This window comes from Vulpes lagopus, chromosome 8, assembly GCF_018345385.1.
Source record: "Vulpes lagopus strain Blue_001 chromosome 8, ASM1834538v1, whole genome shotgun sequence".
Classification (NCBI taxonomy): domain Eukaryota; kingdom Metazoa; phylum Chordata; class Mammalia; order Carnivora; family Canidae; genus Vulpes; species Vulpes lagopus.
This window is the reverse complement of record NC_054831.1, coordinates 83694057-83708974: the sequence shown is the minus strand read 5'-3', so window position 1 is coordinate 83708974 and position 14918 is coordinate 83694057. Positions and strand designations below refer to the sequence as shown.

Sequence of the window (14918 nt, the reverse complement as noted above, 5' to 3'; positions counted from 1 at the left end):
GTGGCCACCAGCTGAGCTGCCCTGCTGGACACTGATGTCTGCCCAAGAGGTCAAGGAGGCAACTCCCAGGATTTGTAACCAGGAAACCAAACCAGCAACCATCCTCTTCATTTTCTAAGGGGACTTCACATTCTCTCTTTTCATTCTAAGGAGCAGAGTTTGAAATGTACACATGTGCCGTCAAGGGGCCCTGAGGCATCCCTAAGGCGCCGGAAGGTGAATAACCCCATTTAGTATCAGAGTAGCCATAGGACATCTGGAAAATTCTCCAGAAACTCTGAGCCTGGGGCACATGTAAACCACGACATGTTGGAGCTAGGAGCGTCATCCCACAGTTTGTGCAGGACAATGTGCTGAATGACGGCGAGATCAACCCAGTGCAGAGTCCAAGGGCATCATGCAGAATGTAACAGTGACTGAGGGGACCGTCCCTTGTGGACATCAGACCGTGGGTCCTCAGGGACCATCAATGTCAGCCCTAGTAGAGTCTCCTCCCCTTGTCTCTTCCTGGATGTCTCGGGTCTACTTTCCTATGGAACGTCATTCACGTGGATGGAAAAACTTACACTGATATGGGGGATATGTACAACTTAAGTTTCTTATACTTGACCACACTACAACGGCAAGATGTAGATGCACATCTAGTAAATCGTAGGTGAACAAGGGACTCCATCATGTCCAAACACAGAAACATAAGCCACAACCAACACCCCCCAAAATAAAAAAATATGTATCATTTATTCAGATTTCTAGTGTAAAGACAGTGAGGAATGAGATATTCTAAGACTTAGTTACTGACACATTACCAAGCTCAATTTTTTTTTAATTAAGGTATAATTGACATACAATATTCTATTAATTGCAGAGGTAAAACAATGATTCAGTATCTGTATACACTGCAAAATCACTACAAAAGAAAAGAACTTTAAAGATTTACTCTCTTGGCAACTTTCGAATGTGCAGCGCACTATCACTACGTACACTACGTCCCCATGACTTATTTATTTGTAGCTGGAGGGGGTAGCTGTCCACCCCCTCCAGCCATTTCACCTACCCCACAACCACCACCACTGGCAACCACCAAATCTATCCTATCTATGAGTTGTGTCTGTTTGGAGCCCATATTTAAGAGCAATCATATGGTGTTTGTCTTTCTCTGACTTCTTTCACTTAGCACTTCAAGGTCTCTCCATGTCATTGCAAATGGCAAGACTTCATTCTTTTTTATGTCCAAGTAATATTACATCGCATGTATATAGCACCTCTTCTTTTTCCATTCATCCATTGGTGGACACTTAGGTAGTTCCCATATCTTGACTATTGTAAATAATACTGCGGTGAACATAAGGGTGTATATATCTTTTTGAATTAGTGTTTTTGTTTAGAAAAATACCTAGTATAACTGCTGGATTGTAAGGTAGTTCTATTTTTCATTTTTTGAGGAACCTTCATCTGGTTTCCACAGGGGCTGCACCAGTCTACATTCCCATGAACAGTGCACAAGGGTTCCCTTTTCTCTACATCCTTGCTAAATACTTGCCATTTGTCTTTTTGATATTAGCCATTTTAAAAGGTATGAAGTGATATCTCATTGTGGTTTTAATTTACATTTCCATGATGATTAGTGATGTTGAACATCTTTGTGTCTATTGGCCACCTATCTCCCTTGGAAAAATGTCTATTCAGGCATTCTCCCTCTTTTTTTTTTAAATTTTTATTTATTTATGATAGTCACAGAGAGAGAGAGAGAGAGGCAGAGACATAGGCAGAGGGAGAAGCAGGCTCCATGCACGGGAGCCCGATGTGGGACTCGATCCCGGGTCTCCAGGATCGCGCCCTGGGCCAAAGGCAGGCAGTAAACCGCTGCGCCACCCAGGGATCCCCTCTCCCTCTTTTTAATTGGATGTGTCTTTTGCTATTGAGTGGTATGAATTCTACACGTATTTCAGATAGTATCCCTTACCAGAGACACAATTTGCAAGCATCTTCTCCCAGTCAGTAGGAATGGAATTTGCCTTTTCATTGTGCTGGTTTCCTTTGCTGTGAAGCTTTTGAGTTTAACGTCTCATTTGTTTTGTTTTGCTTCTGTTACCTTTGCCTTTGGTGTCCAATCCAAAAAATCATCACCAAGACTGATGTTAAGGAGCTCACTGCCTATGTTTTCTTCCACGAGTTTATGGCTTCAGGTCTTCAAGTCTTTAATCCATTTTGAGTGAAATTTTCTGTACTGGGTAAGATAGGGATCTAAGATAGTTTAATTCTTTTGCATGTGGCTATCCAGTTTCCCTAACATCATTTATTAGAGACTGTCCTTTCCCCATTATGTATTCGTGAATCTTTTAACTTTATGATCCTAAATTAATTGGTGACATACGTGTGGGTTTATCTCTGGGCTATTATATTCCACTGACCTATGTGTCTGTTTCTGGATAATAACATACTGTGTTAATTGCTATAGCTTTGTAATGTCGCTTGAACTCAGAGACAGTGTCCCCAACTTTGCTCTTCTTACTCTAGGTTGCTTTGGCTATTTGGAGTTTTCCATGGTTCCCTACAAGTTTTTGGAATGTTTGTTCTACTTCTGTGAATGGTGCCACTGGAATTTTAATAGGGCCTGCACTGAATCTGTAAGATATTTTGGGTAATATGGACATTTTAACAATATTATTTCTCCTAATCCATAAGCATGGAAAATACTTCCATTTATTTGTGTCTTCCTCAATTTTTTTTCATCAACGTCTTATGATTTTCAGAGGTCTTTCATCTCTTTGGTTAAATTTATCCCTAAGTATTTTATTTTTTGATATAACTATTGATGGAATTGTTTTCTTAATTTCTCTGATAGTTCACTGTTAATGTTTAGACATGTAACCAATTTTTACGTGTTGATTTACTGCCCTGCAACTTTACTCAATTCACTGAATAATTTGAATATTTTTTTTTGTGGAACTGTCTATATATAAAATCATGTCATCTCCTCAGAGATAGTTTTACCTCTTCCTTAATGATCTGGATGCCTTTTACATCTTTTTCTTGCCTAGCAGCTCTGGCTAAGACTTCCAATACTATGGTGAGTAGAATTGGCAAGAAGAAAAATTTCCAGCCTTTCACAAGTGAGTAAAAAGTTAACTGTGGGCTTGTCATGCATGGCCTTTATTAATTTGAAGTATATTCCCTCTATGCTCGCTTTGCCGAGTTTTTTTTTTTTTTTTTTTTTTTTTTTATCAACAATGAATGCTGACAAATAGACATTTCTCCAAAGAGGACATACAGATGGTCAATGATACATGAAAAGATGCTCCGCATCACTCATCATCAGGGAAACGCAGATCAAAACCACAATGAGCTATCACCTCACACCTGTCAGAATGGCTAACATCAACAACACAGGAAACAACAGGTGTTGGGAGGATGTGGAGAAAGGGAAGCCCTCTTACGCTGCTGGTGGGAACACACGCTGGTGCAGCCACTCTGGAGAACAGTGTGGAGGGTCCTCAACAAATTAAAATAGAGCTACCTATGACCCAGCGACTGTACTATTAAATATCTACCCCTCAAAGATACAGAAATACTAATTCAAAGGTATACATGCATTATCCACAAAAGCCAACTTATGGAAACAGCCCAAATGCCCATCGACTGATAAATGGATAAAGAAGATGTGGTGTGTGTGTGTGTGTCTCTCTCTCACACACACACACCCACTGGGATGTTGCTCAGTCATCAAAAAGAATGAAGTCTTGCCATTTGCAATGACATGAATGGAGCTAGCGAGTATGATGCTAAGTGTAATAAGTCAGAGAAAGACAAATACCATGCAATTTCAATCATATATAGAATTTAAGAAACAAAACAAATGAGCAAAGAAGGAAAAGAAAAAGGTGAACCAAGAAATGGCCTCTTCACTATAGAGAACTGATGGTTATCAGAGGGGAGGGGGTTGGGGGTAGGAGGAGTCAGGTGATGGGGATTAAGGAGTGTACTTGCTTTGTAAGTACTGACGTCGTATGGAATTGTTAAATCACTATACTGTACACCTGAAAGTAATATAACTCTGCATGTTAACTAGCTGGAATTTAAATAAAAACTTAAAAAATAACATTTGAATGTTGTGAATGTTTTTTCTGCATCCATGAGCATATGATTATCCTTCATGTTGTTAATGTAGTGTATCACATTGACTGATTCATGAACATTGGCCTACCCGTGCATCCCTGAAATAAATCCCACTAAATAATGGAATATGGTCCTTTTAATGTATTATTGAATTCCATTTGCTAGCATTTTGTTGAGGATTTCTGCATCTAAGTTCATCAGGGATATTGGCCTGTAATTTTATTTTCTTATGGCATCCTTGTCTGCTATTGGTATCACAGTAATGCTGCCTCGTAACAGGAGTTTGGAAGCTTTCCTTCCTCTCAATATTTTGGAAGGGTTTGAGAAGGATGGATATTACATCTTTTTGAATGTTTGGTGAAATTCACCAGTGAAGACATCTGGTCTAGACTTCTGTTTGCTGGAGGTTTTTAATCAATCTCCTTACTACTGACCGGTAGTAAGTATTATTCAGATAGTCTACTTCTTCATCATTCAGCATTGGAAGAGTGCATGTATATAGGAATTTATCTAATTCAAGGGGTCCAAGTAGTTGGCATATAGTTCTTAGTAGTCTCCTATAACTCTTTGTCTTTCTGTGGCTGTAACTGTTTCATTTCTGATATCTGAGTCCTGTTCTTGTTCTCTTGCCGAGTCTAGCTAAAAGTCCCACTACTCTTATCTTTTGAAAGAACCAGCTTCTTGGTATCACTGATTTTTCCCCCTATATTCTCTATGGTATTCCCACAATGATCATTGTTCCTTTATTCTACTAACTCTGGGCTTCATTTGCTCTTTTTCTAGTTCCTTGAGGCTCACAATTAGAACCACTGCTGCTGAATTTATAGATTTTGTATGTTCTATTTTTGTTTAAATTAGTCTCGAGCTGTTTTTCTCACTTTTCCTTTGATTTCCTTGTGGATCCACTGGGTTGCTCAGTAGTATGTCGCTTAATCTCCACATATTTCTAGTTTTCTTCATGTAAGTGAATTCTAGTTTCATACCACTGTGAGACAGAAAAGATGCTTGATGTCATTTCACTCTTCTTAAATTTACTGGGACTTGCTTTGTGGCCTAACATGGGGTCTATCCTGGAGAACATTCCAAATGCCCTTGAAAAGAATGTGCATCTGTTGCTTATGGATGGAGCGTTCCACATAAATTAACCATTGGTGTAGGACCCCTACTCCTGCCATATGGCATTTCTCCCCTTAGATCTACTACTATTTGTGTATATGTGCAGGTGCTCCTGTGCTGGGTACGTAAATGTTTACAAATGTCATGTCTTCTCCGTGGACTGATCCCGTTATCGTTATGTAATCCCCCTCTGTCTCCCATTAATAGTCTTTGTGCACCTTGTCTGATGTAACTACAGCTACTCTTTCATCTCCACGTCCAGGAATACCTTTCTGCCTCCCTTCGCTTTCAGCGTCTGTGTGTCTTTACATCTGAAGAATCTCATAGGCAGCACAGATTGCTCTTGCTTTTTTCCCATTGACTCACTCTATGTCTTTTGATTAGAGAATTTAGTCATTCTACATTTGAAGCAATTATTGATAAGTAGATACCTATTGCTGTTTTGTTTATTGTTTTCTGCTTTTTTTCAGTAGGGCCTTTCTCTTCTTTCCTTCCTTTTTTCCTTTGTGATTAATGGCTTTCTTTAGTGTTACACTTAGATTCCTTTCCCTTTCATTTTTGTCTCTACCAGAGGTGTTTGCTTTTTGGTCACCATAAGGCTCACACAGAACAACAGCCTGTAGACACGCACACATGTACATTTAATACATGTACATGTGTGTGTTATGTGTGTATATATATATATACATATATATATAGATATAGATACTCAGCCTACTTTAATTTGATAGCAACTTAAGTTTAAACATATTCTGAGTTTTTACCTGCCCTCCCATACTTAATATTTTCATATTACATCGTTTTACTTTGTGTATCCCCTAAGTACTGTAGTTTTCATGATTTTTACTGTTTTTGTCTTTTTATTCCAGTTCTATAAGTAATTAATCCATTACCTTTACTTTACATCGACCTTTACCAGTGAGGTTTATACTCGCATTTATTTTATTGTTACAAATCAATGCCCTGTCTTTTCAGTTTACAGAAGTTCCTTAACATTTCTCGAACGACCTGTTTGGTGGTGATGAACTCCATCAGGTTGTGCTTGTCTGGAAAACTAACGCTCCTGAATTCTGAATGACAGCCCTGCTGGCCAGAGTATCCTTGGTGGATACTCTATGCTCTTTTCAGCATATGGAATATACCCTGTGGCTCCCTCCTGGCCTGCAAGGTGTCTGCTGAAAAATAATGTTTCTACTATTATTTCTTCACTTACACTTTCTGCCCCTTTCTTTCCTCTCCTTCTGAGACTTCCTAATGTGGACGCTGTTCCACCTGATGTCTGACAGATTAAAACTTAAATTGTCTTTGTTTCCTTTTGCTGCTCTGTGTGAGGTCTACTGTGCGGTCTTCTTGATTGTTGACACTTTCTTCTGCTTCATCCAGTGGGAACTTCCCAGGGCATCCTTCAGTTCAGTTGTAATATTCCTAAAGCTCTGGGACTTCTGTTTGGCATTCCCTTCTGTTTTCTATCTCCATGTTGAAGTTCTGTGTTTATCCATTCTTCTCTGCAGTTCAGTGAGTGTCTCTGTGACCCTTACTTTGAATTACTTATCAGGTAAATTATTTATTTCCATTTCACTAAGGTTTCATCTTGTTCTTTATTCTTGAACAGATTCCTTTGTTTCTTCGTTTTGTTTGACTCTCTGTATTTTTTTTTTAAGATTGTATTTATTCATGAGAGAGAGAGAGAAACAGAGAGAGGCAGAGACACAGGCAGAGGGAGAAGCAGGCTCCATGCAGGCAGCCCAACGTGGGACTCGATCCTGGGTCCGCAGGATCACGCCCTAGGCTGAAGGCAGAGCTAAACTGCTGAGCCACCTGGGCTGCCCTGATTCTCTGTATTAAGTGGAGCAGCCACCTCTCCCAGGCTACAAGGAGTGGTCTGTGTAGGTGATGACCCTTCTCATGCAGCCCTGCCCTTGCTTGTCTCTTGAACTTCTCTGATTGTCTAAGCAGCCAGATTTATTCCAGACACATTCCCTTTGTTGAGGGTGTGCCAAGATGCCTCTGTGTTCCAAAGGGAGGAATCCCACCAAGCACCAAGTTTCAGTCTGACTGGAGCCAGGCTCTCTGGCAGCTTTCAATGTATGTAGATATATACAGTCCAGCGGGACCACAATCATAAACCCTGTTGGCCTCCACACCAGGACGTCTGGAGGTGTCTCCTGGGCTAGAGTTACAAACATCAGGGCTCCAGATGAGTGTGTAAGTCCCTTCTGGGAGGTGCCAGTGAGCTGTACCAAGATCAAGGAAGAGGGCAAAGTTGGCCCTCATCTGTGTTCCCTGAGAGTACCTCGTCATCTCCAAATGTGTGGGAAACCCGAAGCCTGTGCCTCAGGCTGCAGCCCCAGGACAAGTGAATAGGCTTTCATCACAGACACACTGGGCATGTTTTGTGTGCTGCCTGTGCGTGCCCTGCATGGTCATCTGTCAAGAACTCCCTCCAAGTGGTAGGGTCCTGTGGGGCCCAGGTATGCAAGCCCCCTGGCTACCAGAGCCAGGCATGCATGGGTGTTCCCTGTGCGGTCTGTGGGCACCTGCCGGCTTTAGCAAGGTGGCAGGAGAGTGGGGCTGTGGCGTGCCCACTGGCTCCAGCGCCGCAGTGGGAGTGCACAGGGGCTGGGGCACAGTCCGTGGCTTCAGCAGAGCAGCAGTGGCAAAGTAGAAGCAAAGCACAAAAGCGGCGCTTGTCAGTGCCTCTGTCCCCACAGTCCCCACAGGCCCCTGGCCCTGGGAGATGCTCTAAGATTAGCAAAGGGGTTCTTCACACACAGCATAATCCCCTTTCGAGCCGTTCCTGCTGCACAGGGCCCTGGGGCGAGTGAGTATGAGCTCCGTGGGCATACTGGGTACAAGCCCCATGTTTTGGGGGCTCACAGTCGGATGCAGGCTCCAAGCTGGAATGCCTGACTTTGGGCGTGGACCCCTCACCCCGGGAGAATGCTCCGAATCTCTGAGATCCCTGCCACGTGTGGGCCGTTGGGCCAGCGGGCGCCTCTGCCTCTCCTGCCCCCTCCCCTTACACGAGGGAGCTGCTCAGCCAGTTCTCAGGCCTTTCCTGGGAGGGAATCCTTCCGGAGTAGCGCTCGGCGTGGGGTGACCACAGGGTGGTGGGGGGAGGGTGTGAGGTCGGCACCTTCCTGCGCCACCGCCTGGCACGGCCGTTGGCGTGGTACCAGGGCACAGAGCCTGCACCTGAGTAACCGCCGGGCCCTCAGCAACCGTGCCCCTGCCCGTCCGGCTGACTCCAACAGAGCCCCAGAACCCGCAACACCCCGAGCCTGTTGGGCCACACGCAGCCGCCGAGGCTTCCCGAGCCCGAGCACCCAACCTGAGGGCTGCATCCCTCCTTACCTTTCTCGTGAGCGGCACTTCGATGGGCACGGGGACCACCTCGGCCAGCAGGCAGCCGTAGAACGCCACCATGGAGGCGGCGGGGTCGTTGTTGGGGAACACCAGCGCCACCTGCGGGCACACACAGGGGTCAGCCCCAGGACCGAGGGGGTGCAACCCGAGCGGCCGGCCGTTCCCAGGGAGGGCAGCGAGGGCAGAGCCTGCACAGCAGGCGCGCCGCAGGCTCGTTTGGGGCAGATGCATTTTAGCCAATTTCACGTACTTCCCTTTGACGTTTGAAGCCAGCCACGTCGCGGCCGGTCCCCCGAGACCCTGCCCAGGACACAGCCACCCAGGCGGTCGGCGCACGTCCTGTCGTGCACCTTCACGCACCCGTGAGCCACGGCCGTGCGCACGTGCTCCGCGGGCGCCTCCTCGTGTGTCCATGCGGCCCCCAGCCTGACATCGCCTGACCCCACGGGACTCCCTGCCCCTGGGCTTCATTTGCCTCCCCGCGTCCCAGTGTTGTGGGCAAGGGCATCTCAGGGGGCAGGGAGGGCCGGGCGAGCCTGGCGCAGGGCGACACCCGCGGCCCCTCGGAGGGCATCAGGGACACCTGCTCCCCCTCCGCCCAGAGCCTCCCAGGGGCCTCGGGGACGAAGCACCCAGTAAGCACGGGCTATAAAAGCTGGGTCAATCTAGGGTCCCACAGATCACGTGACTTTTAGGATGTCTCCCGACAGCCCTGAGGGCATTTTCGTGATGAACGAGTCTTCCGGAGGATGGTGTGAACTGTGCCCCTGTGTCGAGCTCTCCTGCCCCTTGCCTACTCACCTGTTTCCACACGCGCCCTAAAACCAGGATGAATTTAAACACACCTGACAGCATTAACTCCCAGTTATGCAAAGGCTTCATAACTTTGTACTTTTTTTTGAATTATTTTTATTGCCACATTTAACGTGTTATGCAAATTTGTCAGAACTTCCCTGTATGTGGGCGCCTACTGCCTACAAGCAGGTCACCCAGTGTGGCTCAAGTGGGGCTCCCTGGGGTTGCGGGCCAGCTCACCGACGCGGCCCCAACTCGCTGGTCCTATTGTGGCCCCTGGGGGAGCGGCCTCACGTTCTGGCCTCGGGCAACGCGCAGCTGTCCGGTGTCTGCGCGCTCCCTCCCCGCGGCCCTGGACGAGGTCGCCGTGTGCTCAGGAGCTCGCGGCTCCCGTGACTTAATGTGCACAGGTCACTTCTGCGTTACCTCACTCAGGAACTTCACCAGTTTTTTCTCGAATACCGTCCTACTAGATGTTATTAGTTTTGCCATGGGCAGTGAGTAGGACTCTATCTCCCTATTTCAATAAGCAAATGGGCACGAATGGATTCAGACGGCACTTGAGGACAGGACGTGCCGCATCTTAAACTTGGCCTCGTTGGACAGCGGGTGGAAACTAAGTTTGGGATTAAATGAAGGTTTCCTTTCTAAATGGCATTCCTGCGGTTGACTGAAGTCAACGAGTGATAGATCAGTCACCCCTCAGGCCAGGAAAGGCCATTCTGAAGGACCGTGCTTGAGAGAGCCTGAGGAGTACGTGCGGTTGTGCTAATCCTTATTCTGTTCCAGCCAGAGGCCAGGCAGCCATGAGCAGGATCCTCTGGAGGAGCCGAGGATTTACGTGTACGTCTGTGCGTATGAACCACAGCAGTTATTGTAAAGAACCACCTGAGGTTTAGAATAGCCCGAGGTGTGCTGCGTCGACGGCAGCCGCGTCCACAGCGCGTGTGTAGACCTGGATCTGGCAAAGCTGCCATCAGGTAAGTACTTGGAGGCTCGCAGCGAGCCGCTGCCCAGACCTCCTTCCCTGAAGCACCCACACGTGAGAGGGAGTCATCCAAACTGCAGTCAAATCACGGAAGACGCCGAACTTCCACCTGGAGCAGAGGGCTGCCCCTGTTCCTGTGGGAACAGGTCAGTACGGACTCGTTGGCTTCCCCCAGCATCTGTTCCAGGTCCGACACCCGACAGCACGGTGGGGACGCCGCGGACCAGCCCGTCTGCCTCCGAGCCCGGGGCTGGCTGCCGGCCCAGCGCTGCTGGTGGAGGCTCACCTGGACCTGAGATCCAGAACTGCCCCGCTCTGTCCGCGCGGCCCCGCTAGTGACGCCGCGTTAGGGACGCCCCGCAGGGCTGTGGCAATAGGACGGGATTGCATGTGCCAATGTGAAGGCAGTAAGAGCTGAATATAAAATCGTGCATGATTCTGTTCCTGACATCATCAAAGTGGTCGACAGAAAGGGTCAAACACCTGAAGACTCAGAATAAGAACAAAGTGTTTGCTATTGTTTGCAGCTTCAGGAAGGGAAGTCTGTGCTTGGCTCACTCTTCTCATGACATCTTCCTTCCACGTCAGAACCAGTCACACGTCTGTCTTACTGGTGCCTCCGCGGTGATTCCCGAGCCGTGCACAACACAGCTCCCCTCCACATAATTCTCCGCGTATTTCTGACATGGGTCTGGACCTAACCCTCCCCCCCCAGGGCATGGAGGCACCCACCTGGCAGGAGGCAGAGGCCACCCCAGCGTCCATGAGGGTCGCGCTCCTTAAAGCGATCCCCCCTTCTCTGCGTGCCCTGGCTCCTTCTCACACTGGTCGGCCGCTGGCCCATAGCTCACGAGGGCCTCCTCGGGGCGCACGTGCTCCTCCCAAATGAGGAAGCTCTGTCCGCCCCACCCCCCGACAGTGCATCTCAGGCTCTCACCACTTCTGAGACCTTCATCATGTTCCAATTTATACAAAAGCTAATTATCAATAATGTGTGCATGTTTTAGTACCGCCAGCTCCTAGAAGGCAGGCTCCACATCGCGCACCTCTGTACCTTCTGAAGCTCCCGCTACACATCTCAAACCCCATTCAGTGTAGGCACATAAATGCCTTCTTAAAAGCCCAAACTATGTTAATAAGGTCACCCACATGAAAAATGTCTATAAAGGTTTATGTCAAAGACTGAACGCTCATCATCCTGGGGAAAATTCTTTTATTCAAAAGTCATTTTGAGAGGGTAAAAAATTCTGTTTATTGCAATAGAAGGTTATGATCAACTGACCACTATCATTATGTATATTTATTTAGTAAAAGTACCTACGTGCACGCGCCAGGTACAAAACCACATGAATGATGTTTAGGATAACTTAGGAAGTAGTTCCCTTCACACAATTCAAGTCAGCCTTTGCTGAAAAACCTCCCTACATAGTTTATTTCTATCACAATTCCTACTAACATCTGAGCTGAACAGAGGTGCTTCACTTTGCCGTCGTTACTGTAGGAGAACTTAGCAGCTCTGGAGGCCACGCTGCACCAGGACGTTTAACAAAGCCACTCAAGACTGTCGCCAAATCAGAGCGAAGGGAGAGGTCACTCTACAATGGACTTTCTATTGTAGTAAACACAAAGCTGACCGTCTCAACAGCTTGGCGGCACCAAGGACATCGGCCCCGCTGAGCAGCCTCGCCTTCCAGAACCAGCCCCAGGGTATTGCGTTCCTCAGCTGAAGCCTGGGTCCCCCATCGTCCCCTCCCCTCTGCCCCTCCTCTCCCCGAACCTCGTATATTCCTCCCTGGTGGCCGCTTCACCTCACGTAGCATAAAACCCTCGAGCCCCTCCATGGTTAGTGGCGCCAGAACCTATTTCCTCTCTAAGACTGCAGGACCATCCGATGCGTACACCGCCACCGCGTTGCTCACCCGCTCATCTGTGCACGGACGCTGGGGTTACACCCCTTTCTGATTCTGTGAATGATGCTGCCCTGAGAACCAGACGTGTAGATTGCCGGGTCAGGAGGTAATTCCGTGGTGACTGCTGGGGCAAGCACCACCGTCCTGTTTGCCTCAGTGGCTACACCAGGGTCGGTTGCTGCCGGCAGCATGAAGTTCCCATTTCTCCATCCTCGCCAGCCTAACCCGTGTGGTATCTCAGTGTGGTTGAAAGGTACCTGTCCCGAGGCATCTTTTCAGGTCTTACTGGCCATCTGCCGAACTTCCCTGGAGAAATGTCTATTCAAGTTCTCTGGCATTTTTTATTTTTTTTGGTTGTTGCTGACTTGTAGGTTTTTTTTTTTTTTTAATATTCTGGAGACTAATCTCGTACCAGATACAGGCTCTGTAAACACATTTTCTCCCATCCTCTATGCTGCCTTTCACCCTCGATAGCGTCCTGTGGCACCCTCAAGCTACTGTTATGAAATCCGATTCATGTATTTATTTTCGTGGCCTGTGTTTTGGTGTCATCTAAGAAATCACTGCCAAATTCTGTTATGAATCTTCCCCCCAGGTTTATTCTAAGAGTTTTATGGTTTTTGCTCTTAACGTGAGAAGTGCTACAGCGTAGCTCATGGAGTTGTGAAGGCTCATGACACCTTGTGTCATGCATCCCGACTCACAGCTAATGTAATAAAGCCTGAGTTAGTGTGTTCGCGGTAGGAGACCCTGAACTCGGAATGTCCGACTGCAGGTGTCTGTGTCGTGCAGGACGAAGCATTTGCGGGTGTAGTAATGTCAAGAGACTTACCCGGTCTCCAGGTCGTACCATAGGCTCTTGCTTTGTACCTAATTTATGCAGAATGTTGTAAGCAACCTTCATACTTCTTGTCCACAGTTTGCCTATCAACAGAAACGACAAAGACACAAGTAAGTGGACACATGCATTTCCAGTTACATATCAACATACACATGAAATTATATATAGAGAGAGAACTAGTTCATTGTAAGCCTTCAAGTTCTCCTCAGTCTCTGGAAGCAAGAAGAAAAATAAGAGCCGGCAACTCGGATTCATAAAATCTGAGAAGCCTCAATGCTGGAATAAGGTTCTGATACAAATACTCTCGGTATGTAAAGTAGCTACAGCAAAGCCACAGAAAACTTATCATCACAGAAGTTCCAGGGGAAGATTTCAAGGGAGTGAAGTAGGGCAGGGATCATTGCAAGAGCGCATTACTGCTGATTCACCTGTTAGTGGGGTCCTGGCTCAAGTGACTGTAATGAATGCAAAGGGTCCTGGGGACACACAGTGGAGCCTGGTCCCCCTCCCTCTCCAAGTCCTGAGTCCTCAGCATCAAATCTTCCTAGCCTCGGGGACTTAGGATTTTTGGAGAAGAATGCTGAGAGTTAAAGATGGTGGTAAGTATTCTGAACTAAACTTTTGAACTCTGGGGAAAAAAGGAACACAAGGCAGGATTGGTAACAGGATTTTAAAAACCACATCAGGAAGAATGGCCAGCTTTTTTTTTTTTTTAATTGGAGTTCAATTTGCCAACATAGAGCATAACACCCAGTGTTCATTCTGCCAAGTGCCCCCCTCAGTGCCCGTCACCCAGTCACCCCAACCCCCCGCCCACCTCCCTTTCCACCACCCCTTGTTCGTTTTCCAGAGTTAGGTGTCTCTCATGTTTTGTCACCCTCACTGATATTTTCGCCCATTTTCTCTCCTTTCCCTTTATTCCCTTTCACTATTTTTTATATTCCCCAAATGAATGAGATCATATAATGTTTGTCCTTCTCCGATTGACTTATTTTACTCAGCATAATACTCTCCAGTTCTATCCATGTCGAAGCAAATGGTGGGTATTTGTCGTTTCAAATGGCTGAGGAATTCCATTGTATACATAGACATCTTCTTTATCCATTCATCTTTTGATGGACACCGAGGCTCCTTCCACAGTTTGGCTATTGTGGACATTGCTGCTAGAAACATCGGGGTGCAGGTATCCCAGCATTTCATTGCATCTGAATCTTTGGGGTAAATCCCCAGCAGTGCAATTGCTGGGTCGTAGGGCAGATCTATTTTTAACTCTTTGAGGAACCTCCACACAGTTTTCCAGAGTGGCTGCACAAGGTCACATTCCCACCAACAGTGCACGAGGGTTCCCCTTTCTCCACATCCTCTCCAGCATTTGTAGTTTCCTGCCTTGTTAATTGTTCCCATTTTCACTGGTGTGAGGTGGGATCTCATTGTGGTTTTGATTTGTATCTCCCTGATGGCCAGTGATGCGGAGCATTTTCTCATGGGCTTGTTGGCCATGTCTATGTCTTCCTCTGTGAGATTTCTGTTCACATCTTCTGCCCATTTCATGATTGGATTGTTTTTTGCTGTTGAGTTTATAATTTCTTTATAGATCTTGGATACTAGTCCTTTAACTGATATGTCATTTGCAAATATCTTCTCCCATTCTGTAGGTTGTCTTGTAGTTTTGTTGACTGTTTCTTTTGCTGTGCAGAAGCTTTTTCTCTTGATGAAGTCCCAATAATTCATTTTTACTTTTGTTTCTCTTGCCTTCATGGATGTATCTTGCAAGAAGGTGCTGTGG

General features: G+C 46.6%; 1 protein-coding gene across 3 annotated transcripts in view; it reads right to left on the bottom strand.

The window, feature by feature from the left end:
* DIP2C (disco interacting protein 2 homolog C) overlaps positions 1 to 14918 on the bottom strand; it is a 251485-nt gene that overhangs the window by 85282 nt on the left and 151285 nt on the right. For all 3 annotated transcript variants that reach the window (XM_041767644.1, XM_041767645.1, XM_041767646.1), the window contains 2 exons: positions 13124 to 13215; positions 8587 to 8697 (listed from right to left, as the gene is read on the bottom strand). In XM_041767644.1, the coding sequence (XP_041623578.1) occupies positions 8587 to 8697; positions 13124 to 13215 (203 nt within the window). The remainder of the gene's footprint in view (positions 1 to 8586; positions 8698 to 13123; positions 13216 to 14918) is intronic.